Source organism: Capricornis sumatraensis, chromosome 2 (assembly GCF_032405125.1).
Source record: "Capricornis sumatraensis isolate serow.1 chromosome 2, serow.2, whole genome shotgun sequence".
Lineage (NCBI taxonomy): Eukaryota > Metazoa > Chordata > Mammalia > Artiodactyla > Bovidae > Capricornis > Capricornis sumatraensis.
Window position 1 is genome coordinate 159,653,478 of NC_091070.1, and position 11,600 is coordinate 159,665,077.

At 42.1% G+C, this 11,600-nt stretch overlaps 1 protein-coding gene across 1 annotated transcript in view; it reads left to right on the forward strand.

The window, feature by feature from the left end:
* LPAR3 (lysophosphatidic acid receptor 3) overlaps positions 1 to 10,294 on the forward strand; it is a 54,047-nt gene extending 43,753 nt beyond the window's left edge. The window contains exon 2 of the mRNA XM_068962531.1: positions 9,966 to 10,294. Coding sequence (XP_068818632.1) covers positions 9,966 to 10,294 — 329 coding nt within the window. The remainder of the gene's footprint in view (positions 1 to 9,965) is intronic.
* The last annotated feature ends 1,306 nt before the right edge of the window (positions 10,295 to 11,600 follow it).

Genomic DNA, 11,600 nt, shown 5'->3' on the forward strand with positions numbered 1-11,600 from the left:
AATTGTATGTGTCAATTTTTGAACAAATGAAAATAAGGCTAACTAGACAGAATAGAAAACTATGAGTACTAAAGAACAGGATTAAAAAAAAACTTGAGGGAAGTCTGAATCCTCTACATATCTTATCTGTCACCCAGACCCCAAGAACTATCTTAAATACATTCCAGTGAGGGGCCTTTCTCCCAGATGGACTGGTATTCTTCTTTCCTATAATGTGTATCTCCTCTTTCCTGTAATGCAGCGATGAGGTATTAACCAGAGTATTGTTTGAGATATTTTGAAACCTTCTAAATAAGGTAGGTGGTGGTTGTAGATTATTTCAAGATAATATTGACTAGAGAATTGGAAAGATTTCACTTAGCACCAATATTTTCAGTTGTAATTTTATTTTCAAAGTGTTAAACATCCCTTAATTTGATGTTTCTGATTACCTTGAATTGCAGTCGTTAGATATCATTTCAGTATTTAATTGAATATTCTAATATCTGATTCGCTATACTTTAGAAAGTTACATGAAACTCATGATACTAGTTTCTTAGTGTAGCACTGAAACTGGTTGAATTACTGGAGGAAGGCTCATTTGTAGTCTAATTGGACTGTTAGTGAGTCTCTTACTAAACAGGTACTGAAAGAAAAGAAAACATCATTAAAATAAACAAATAATTGCAGGAGCTTCCTGGTAATCCAGTGGTTAGGAATCTTCCTTCCAGTGCATGGGACATAGGTTTGATCCCTGGTCAGGGAACTAAGGTCTCACATGCCAGCGAAGTAAGCCTGTAAGCTGAGGAAGACCCAGCGCAGCCATGAAAAATAAACAAACGCTTCTCATCAGCATAACTGACCTGTCATATGGCACTAGAAGGAAGTTATATTTGTTATCCAAATGTAATCACCTGGAAGCCATTCACTGTTACTAGCTGACACATGGCATGCAGTTGCCTGCTGCTGCTGCTGCTAAGTCGCTTCAGTCGTGTCCAACTCTGTGCGACCCCATAGACGACAGCCCACCAGGCTCTCCCGTCCCTGGGATTCTCCAGCCAAGAGCACTGGAGTGGGTTGCCATTTCCTTCTCCAATACGTGAAAGTGAAAAGTCAAAGTGAAGTCGCTCAGTCGTGTCCGACTCTTAGCGACCCCATGGACTGCAGCCCACCAGGCTCCTCCATCCATGGGATTTTCCAGGCAAGAGTACTGGAGTGGGGTGCCATTGCCTTCTCCAATGCAGTTGCCTAGTAAGTATTTATTAATGAAAGTACAGCTTCAATTCCACCTACTGCTGATGACTCCCAAGGCAACATTGAAATTGGGAGTGCTCATTATTCTGACCCATGTTTCTGGCTGCTTTCTCCTCCTCTATACCTGGAGAGCCACAGATAGTCCTAGTTCCCAATGCCTAAAACTGAACCACCATCTCTTCCTTCTAAACCTGTCCTTCCTCTCTCTCCTACTTGGTTATCAGAATTTCATGCTGCCCAAGCACCCTGGATTCTTTCCTTTCCCTCGCTTCCTAGATCTAGATATTTATACATCAAATCTTACAGGTTTTTCTTCTTAGCACCTCCTAACCTGGTTACATCTCTCCATCTCCATCACCAATGTTTTTTCAAATCCTTAAACTTTTCACCTGAATTTCAGCTGGTCTGCAGGGGTGTCTCCCTGCCAAATCAGTGGTTCTTATACTTTACAGTACTAAAGCATTTCCCAGGGAGCTGTTTAAAACTGGAAATGCCCAGATCATACCTTCATCAGGTTCTCATTTGGGAGGTATGGGTGGGATCCAGAAATCTGAATTTGAAGCCAGCAACCCACGTGATTCTGATGTGTACCACCATTCCATCCTGAGCACTCAGATACAGCTTTGCTCTAAAATATAAGACTTATCCATGCCACTGATTAAAATATTCGAAGAACTACCATTCTACAGCAGTGGTTTTCAAACTGTGGTCATTGAGGTTCCCAGGGGTTCCTCAAGGGTTCCTCAATGTGTGTATGTGTAAGGCATGGTGGTGGGGGGCACATTGTATGGTGAAGGGTATATTCTCTATGAAGATCCTTATTCAACTACTCCCACCCCATCTCTTTCTTTAGTCACAGCAGCTCTCATTTTGAAGTTTAACAAAAGATTTCCTTTGGGAAGTAACCCTCTACGTTTAAAAAAAATAATGAAGTAGATTTCAATTAAAAAAAAATCAGGACCTCACAATGAGAAATAATGTACATTCTCTATCATGACCCAAAACATACAAATATTTTTTCTGTGTAACTGAAACAAGATTCATGAAACATACCCTTACTATATTTGATATGTCCTGATGTTTTTCTGTTCTATTTTATTTTTTAGAAAATTGCTGGTTTCAGCCTATTAAATGATTTCACAAGCCACTGATGAGTTGCAACTGAGCCACCAAAAACCTCAGCTCTAACCTTTCTCAATAGGTTTTCTTTATGAACCGTGGAACATAGAAATATTTTCTTAATCCTCCCATGATGGTCTATGACTCATACCATTCTAGGTGCTTGGAAGAGAGGTTAATTCAGTGTTAATACACTGCATACCTGAGGGCATTCAGACTTAATTCTCCTGATGAACTCCTGATTGAAAAATACTTATGGGATGTGATTTACACAATAAATCCAAACTCTTGAGAACTTCCCACAGGGCCCTTCCAGGTCTTACCCAAGTTCATCTCTCAGACTTCATCTTACTTCCCTAGTCACCTTCCTGGATTAAAACTATCCAAACCTGTTTGGAATTCCCCAAGTGTATCACACTATTCCTCACCCCTGCACAGTCATTCTTGACCTTTAGTACTCTGCTCAACTGAATGTCATTTCACCTGACACCTTCCTTGACAGTAGTCAGAACCATCTTATTCTGGTTCCCTGCCTGTCAGTGCCTGAAGGGCAGGGTATTATACTGCTTGCATCAGAAATGCTCGCGCTTATTCATTACCTGGCCTTGTGGTTGTTAATAAACTTCAGTTACATTCAATGGACATGTCTTCTCTGCTACTTGAGTGTGGGGCTCTATACTTCATTCTGAGGATACAGACAGGTATGAGGCACAGCCTGCCTACTTGGGAAGTTTATAATGGACCTGAGCAATGGGACCTATGTATTAAAAACTACCAGCATAGCACAATGCTCAAGAATTTGCATGGAGGAATCAGGCTGGTGTTCAAATTCTGACTTTTCTATTCATTGGTTTCTGAATAAACCGTTGAGCCATTCTGAAGTTCAGATTCATCAAGTATGAGACTGAAAATAAGAGTAGCAACCTCACAGGGCCATGAGATTTAAACAATGGGTGTACGTAAAGCTTTAAGCACACTGGCTAGCCCAGAGGTCTTGGGAGATGTTAGAGTGGAACTAAGCAGGTGATATGCCCAGTGCCACGTGGATGTTGTAAGTGGGAAGAGTCACAGGAATTGAGAGAAGAGAATGGTCACTGTGGGTTGGACAAATGGGAGAGGTCCAGTGGAGGAGGCAGAATAGGAGCTAAGCTTGGAATGAAAAGTAGACCTTAGATTAGGAGCCAGGAAGGCATTCTTGGCAGGGTGAACCAGAGAGCGAGCTAAGGCCAGCGGAAAATGGTGTATGCCTTGCCTGCAGACTAGTTTCCATGGTTGTGTTTATACATTTCATTTATGCATAAGATCTATTCAAACATTTTTCCAAATAGAAGCTGAAGGTACTGATCTAAAGGTGATTTTTTTTGTTGTTTTAAAGAATTCTACCTCCTTTCTCTTTTCCATGTCTTTTGGCCAAATCTGTATAGAGTCTACAATTTTGCTGACAAGGTCAGCTTGATGAAACCATATTGGTCAACATACAGAAGTGATTTGTGAAACTGGTCATGCATTGTAATCACCCAGGAAACTTCTACAGATTTCCCCATCTGACCATAGAGAGTCTGGCCATTGGGTCTGATATAGGACCAGAGGACATGCATTAGTAAAATGCTCCCTTGGGAATTTGATGGACAACCAGCTTTGGGAATTGCTATCTTGGAGAATTTGTCTTAATCAGTTTTTAGCCATACTGTCTGATAATGGTGTCTGGGAAACCAACAAGTCGAATTTCTTTGGATTGCGTGGGGAGTTGAAACTCAGAGTTTGTAGATAGCAGTTTTCTACTTGGAAAACAGTTCAGAAGCCACTTAACCCTCTCTCTCTCATTTGGGGAAAATCCCTTCCCTTTGTACATCTCAGGACAATCTGGGCAAAGAAGATACTCAGGCCAAGGGAGGCTCTCTGTCTGCTGAACAACAAATTCCTCTCCAAAATAGCTTTATTTTCTTTAAAAAAATTTTTTGTTCAAATTCTGCTTCTTAATACTTTTCCATTTGGTTCATGGTGACCCTTGAGCTAAGTTGTGCTTCTTTTTAGGTAATGACCCTTCAGGTATTTGGGGACAGTTAACATAATCTTGTTTTCCTTTGCCTTTTCTTCTCTAAGAAAAATGTACCTGATTTCTTCCGTTTCCCAGATAGATACCTTTAGATCTGCTCCTATTTGTTAATGCCTAATTTAGGGGGAAAAACAATCCGGTCTTGACATATGTCTCTTGGTAAGCCTAGCTTATTCCTAGCTGTTTGTTCTAGGCATTGAGTTTAAATACTCAAAAAACACTCATCTTAGGTTTTTCTTCTAGAATTTATTGGAAATTCATAAGGGGCTGACTGATATATATTTGCTAGAACGCACCATCTGGCCCTCTTTTAAGAACTGGGACAGTTGCCCATCTCTATGTTTCTGGCATCTCCCACATTCTTCAAGAATTCTCCAAGAGGACAGATTCCCAAGGCCAGAACCATTCCTGGCATTTTCTTCTCCTTTTAAATATTTTTGGGGGACATCATATCTGCTGCTGCTGACACACAGTAAAAAACCCCTAACAAATGAACTGTTAAGATAAGCTGTGCCTCCACTCTGTGGTGTGTTTAGAAGGAGAGCCTGGCCGCTGGGTGGAGGAGTCACGGAGCTGCGGTTTCCCAGGGTCCCTGCTTGGAGTGTAATCGTCACCTCAAATGGCACCGCTGAAGCACCATCTCTGGTTCAGCAGCCCAGTGTGTTTGGGCTGTTCTGTCAGAGCCTTGCCTTTTGTTGTTCTTGGAAACAGTGTAATAAAAAGGTCAGCAGATTTTGTTTTTTTTTGGCTCTTCATATCCCGATGGCCAGCCTATATTTTTGCTGAAATTCTTTCCCCTTTCCTCCCTCTCCTTCCCCTTCTTTCTTTCCTTCTTCATCTTTCTTCCTTCCTTCCTTCCTTCTTTCATTCCTTCCTTTGCCAGAAAATCTTTCTGTTAGCAAACCAAAGAAGGACGTAGTTGTGATATATGCAGCTTTAGAGTTAGATATGACATTCTATGAACAGGACTTTAAAGGCCAAAAGTACTCTCTCCTCTTCCCCATCACTTACTTTAGAAATAAGATCTTTTACGCTCACTTCTGAGCCTAGCACGTGAACAGGAGCACAGGCTCTGGGGCCAGGCTGCCTGAGTTCAAATTCTGGCCCTTCCACTTATCAGCCGCATGGCTTTGAGCAGCTTACCAACTTACCCATGGTTCATTTTCCTCAGATTTAAAATGAGGGTACTGTGACTCAGACGGTAAAGGTCCGTCTGCAACAAGGGAGACCTGGATTGGATTCCTGGCTTGGGAAGATGCCCTGGAGGAGGGCGTGGCAACCCACTCTCCTATTCTTACCTGAAAAATGCCCATGGACAGAGGACCCTGGTGGGCTACAGTCCATAGGGTGGCAAAGACACGACTGAGTGACTAAGCACAGCACACAGCACTGTGTGTGTGTATATCAGTTCAGTTCAGTCGCTCAGTCATGTCCGACTCTTTGCAACCCCATGAATCGCAGCACGCCAGGCCTCCCTGTCCATCACCAACTCCTGGAGTTCACTCAGACTCGTGTCCATCAAGTCAGTGAAGCCATCCAGCCATCTCATCCTCTGTTGTCCCCTTCTCCTCCTGCCCCCAATCCCTCCCAGCATCAGGGTCTTTTCCAATGAGTCAACTCTTCACATGAGGTGGCCAAAGTACTGGAGTTTCAGCTTTAGCATCATTCCTTCCAAAGAAATCCCAGGGTTGATCTCCTTCAGAATGGACTGGTTGGATCTCCTTGCAGTCCAAGGGACTCTCAAGAGTCTTCTCCAATACCACAGTTCAAAAGCATCAATTCTTCGGCGCTCAGCTTTCTTCACAGTCCATATATATAAAATAGTACCTATTTCCAAGGATTGCTATGAGGATTAAATGGTTAATTCATATAAAATGGTTACAACAGTGCCTGGTATATAATCATTGCCCAAAGAAAAGTGTTTCAGTATTGATTGAATGAAATATTCTATGAAGTTCAATGCAAAAGAAAAATGTGTATGAATTACCACATTATGACAAACATATCTGAAGATTTATTTAGACTGTTAAAGTCCCCTGATTAATCCAAACTAGAGTTTTATGCTGAGGAAAAAAGCTTTAATGATTCCATTTAAAGCTTAAAAAAGTCCATTTTAAAAACAATCTTTAGAAAAACATATTGGCAGTTTGCTTTTATCCCTTTTTTGATGTGTGTGTGTGAAATAGATCATTCAAACAAAATTATATGTGTACAGTTTAAAGAATAATACTTAAAAGAATTTTAAAAATTAAAACACCTGTGTACTTGCTACACAATGTAATTATCAATGTCTTTAGAACCTCCTTTGTACCCTATCCTGGTGGGCCCCTCTCTCCTGTAGAAGTAACCATATCATAAATCTCATGTTAATCATCTTGGCTTTCTTCATGGGTTTTACCACATATGGTTGTAATGTTAGACATCAAATTATTTCAGTTGGCTTTTTTAACTATACAGTTAACTTTGATTTTGATTATTAGGATACCATTGACCCTTGAACAAAAGGTGTTTGGATTGAGCAGGTTCATTTATGTGAAGATTTTTTTCAGGAAATACATTCTACAGTACTACATGATCTGATCCGAGGTTGTGTCTACAGATGTGGAATCATAGATGCAAGGGCCAAATGTAGTTACATATTGATTTTCAACTGTGCAGGTGTCAGCGCCCCTAACCCCCGTGTTGTTCAAGGGTCAACATATTTGGATTCATTTCCAGTACCTCATTTTCCTCTTTATCCCTACTTTTTATGTTTGCCACCTTTCTTTTGTATTGAGACCCTTGTTTTCCTTTGCTTGCATCCTTCCCCTTCCGTTAGTTTGGAAATTATATACACTATTAAAGTTTGACAAGGGGCTTCTCTGGTGGCTAAGTGGTAAAGAATTTGCCTACGAGTGCAGGAGACACAAGTTCAATCGCTGATCCAGGAAGATCCCACATGCTATGGAGCAACTAAGCCCATGTGCCACAACTACTGAGTCTGTGCTCTAGAGCCCAGGAGCCAAAACTGCAGAAGCCCTTTTGTCCCAGAGCCTGTGCTGCACAAGAGAAGCTGCCACAATAAGAAACCCAAGCACCCCAACTAGAGAGTAGCCCCTACTCACTGCAACTAGAGTAAAGCCCTCACAGCAACAAACATCTAGCACGGTCAAAAATAAAAAATAAGTAAATATCAACAAAACTTTGATATGTATATTTAACTAAGTATGAAGTTTACCAATATTTCCTCCTCCTCCCCGTTAACACAAAACCCTTGGAAACTCCCTCTGGAATTTCTTTAGAATTCTGCAGTTTTACACAGAAAGGACACATCCAATCGAAGTTGGTAGCTACAGCTTTTGATGTCTGCTTTGTTTAGCTCTTCCCTGTTGACAACACAGTAATCCTGTCTCAGAAACAGCAGAAAGAGCAGAAGTGTTGTTCTAGGAAATACAGACCATTGGAGCTAGATGGGGCCTTTTTCAAACTTTCTGACTAATCCCAGCAGTCAGAAATATCTTACTTTATGCCCAATGCATGCATAAATATAGTATATAAAATTGAAACAAAAACTGCATGAAACAATATTTCCCTTGGTCTGTGTAATATACTCTGAGTTGTTTCATTCCATGGCATTTTATTCTTTCATTAAAGAAAGAAAACTTTTCCAAACTCATTAATTTGATTGCATACCCACTACGGTGCCCCAGTTCACAGACTGAAAAACCCACAACTTGCCACAGATCCTCAATTTACAGTTTAGGAAGATGAAGCCCAGACTGATAACATGGATCTCCAGAGTTGTACAGTAAGTGAAGAATTTGTACCCAAATCTCTGATCTTTTAATTCCAAGGTCACTTCTTTCTTCATATATGTTAGCCGACCCCAAAATAATAAAGGATGGAGAGAAAAGGGAGCTACTGGAGAGGTGTAGTTATGAAATGGGAAGTGAAACCCCCTGAGAACTCCGGCCCATCTTTTGTCAGATGTCTCTCACAAAGCATCTCATGATAACCACTGCTGAGTGAACCCAGCGCTGTGTTAGACTCCACTTTTCATTACCTCTGACCTTCCCAATTACCTCACAAGTCAAGATCATTATCTTTATTAAATGAGGGAATGAAGAAGGCTCAGAGAGGTGATTTGCCTTATTAGTAGCTCATAAGGTGAGGAGCTGGGCCTAGCTGTCTGACCCCAAAACTCATGGAGTTTCACGGCCTCACACTGCCTCTTTATAATTCTTGACTCGACTTGCTTATCATTGTATCTCTCAGAACAAAGATAAAGCACTAAGAGGAATACTGTTCAGGTCTGAATCTAACCAAAAAGAGTAACTAGTTAGTGATACAGTTCACAGACTTGCTTGTCCCTTCTCTCTCCCCCATTAGCTCCCAGAGCACATGGTCCTCACCTCATTCACCTTCTAGCACAGTTCTTGGCACACTGAAAGCTCACAGTGACTATCTGTTGAATGCATAAGTAAGGGCATTAAGAAATGATAAGGACTTTTGGAAAAAGAAATCACACCCAAGATGGAGGCAGGTCCCATGGTGGCCAAGTGCACAGCTTGTGAAGGAAGATTGCCTAGGTTCAAAATCCAGTGTCACTTACAAGCTGTTTTCTCATAAGCAAGTTACTGAATTTCTCTTGTGCCTCAGTTTCCTGAGGATGATAATGTCTGCTTTCATAGTGTGGTTCTATGAGTTATAAAGGGAAGCATTCATGTGTTAGCTGTCATTGTTATCTGATGTTATGCTGACTAAGTAGGGAAATAATGAACCTGTGTCTCATATCTCAGGAAGAATAAATCAGAAAGTTCTGAAGTAAGCTAAATTGGTCAGATGGATAGAGACTCAGAAGAGACCCTCCTTCATGTGCTAAAATTATGCTAAATAAATGTGTTAATAAAAGCACATCTCTATCTCATCATGAAAGAGAAAGACTTATTTCTGACAAAAATATCTATCTCAACTTAGAGCAGCTGATTAAGCAGATGGCCTGTGAATGTCAAAAAGAATTTCGTGCCTACTCAGCTTAAACGTGGTTTTGTTAAGAATATAGTTTTTGAGCAAGTGACTTGATTAAAAGACTGGGAGACACCTATGTATGCAGTGTGTCTTATTTAGGACAGCACTTGGAAAGTCTGAGTTGGAGAACAGCAGAGTACAGGGTTCCCCACATATACTATGTGTGTGAGGCTTCCCCCACATAGACTCTGGAATTGGGCCTCAATTTTCTCTCCTGCAGAATGTGGATAATGACTGCACAGCCTTCTAGTGTGATTTGGAGAACACATGGAAACAAGGTCTGTGTTGTGCTCAATATGTAAGAGAGAAGTGTAAGCCTCTCAGGTACCTGGGTAAGCAGATGGGAAGGTGAAATGGCATGTCGGTTTATAGTCTGCTTCTAACAAGCCCAGGTCTCAAATGCTTAGAGGAAGTCTGGAAATTTGCTTTGCAGTTGTCAAAACAAATCCTCAAGTCCCTTGATGCCGCTGATGGAAGACTGGGCGAGAAGAAACCTAAATAATTAACCTGACGTCTGAGTGCCTGTTGCTTCCTCTCTCTCTCTCTCCAGGGGCCTTCGTCGTGTGCTGGACGCCAGGCCTGGTGGTTCTGCTGCTCGACGGCCTGAACTGCACGCGGTGCAACGTCCAGCACGTGAAAAGGTGGTTCCTGCTGCTGGCGCTGCTCAACTCCGTCATGAACCCCATCATCTACTCCTACAAGGATGAGGACATGTACAGCACCATGAAGAGGATGCTCTGCTGCTTCTCGCAAGAGAAGAACCCGGAGAGGCGGCCCTCCCACCTCCCCTCCATGGTCCTCAGCCGGAGCGACACGGGGGGCAGCCAGTATATGGAGGATAACAACCGAGGCCCCGTCTGCAACAAGAGCAGCTCATAGGCTGCGATGCCCCTCCGCCCACCCCGGCCTCCTAGGGGAGAAGAGGTGTTTGGAATGGGTACCTGTCTCCAACAAAGCCCACGTACAGTGTTATTTGAGCTCTGAATGAATCATTGGGAGGTTTGTTTCAAAAATTGTTTTATGTCAAGTAAAAGCACGGGCAGAAGAGAGAGGACACGTACATTTAGAGAGAAGCACAGAAAGGACGGCAGCACAATGGATTCCCACCTGAGGCCCCGTGACCCTCTCGGAGCACCACCCACCTGGCCGTGTGTTCTGGTCTCTGCCTCCATCTTGTAGACATTGTCTCTTAGTTTTCAAAGGATGTTGTTACAAGACTTAGGCCAAAATAAATAAAAACGTTATTTGAGCCACTATCCGTAGCTGCTTGGAAAGCATATGTAGTTCTTTCTGCATGCATTTGAAATTTTTAAAAATGCTTCAGCAGTGATGTTTTTCTCCTCAAACAAACCATGGCCAGTAGCTAGGTGTTCAGTAGGAATCTCAAAGTAACACATCAGTCAGGGCTCCAGAAAATGAACTTGATCTTTAACTGAAAGGACAGTCTGAGGAAAAAAGATTTACTCTAATAACAAAAAAGGTAAACATTAAACACTCTACTTGCAGCGAAAAGAGAGGCCTTGATATAGTCCTCTCAGTGTGCACGCATATTGACACACTTCAAATTTGTATTGAAAGACATCACAGATAGCAATGGTGAAATAAATTCACTGGCCACCTAGACTTTTCAGCCTAGGACTAATAGTTGTAGAAATGACCTCTTATGCTCTAATAGCAAGGGGTGATTCATTTGAAAACAGATCAGCAGGGTGAAAAGCATATTAGCATGTGGGCCAACTTCCTTGCATATAGGATTGCATATGAGTTCCAGTTCAGTCGCTCAGTTGTGTCCAACTCTTTGTGACCCCATGAACCGCAGCACACCAGGCCTTCCTGTCCATCACCAACTCCCTGGAGTTCACCCAAACTCATGTCCATTGAGTCAGTGATGCCATCTAACCATCTCATCTTCTGTCATCCCCTTCTCCTCCTGCCCTCAATCTTTCCCAGCATCAGGATCTTTTCAAATGAGTCAGCTCTTCACATCAGGTGGACAAAGTATTGGAGTTTCAGCACCAGTCCTTCCAATGTACACCCAGGACTGATCTCCTTTAGGATGGACTGGTTGGATCTCCTTGCAGTCCAAGGGACTCTCAAGAGTCTTCTCCAACACCACAGTTTAAAAGCATCAATTCTTTGGCGCTCAATAGTTGAATCTTTCTATCAAGTTCCCTCCATACCCTGG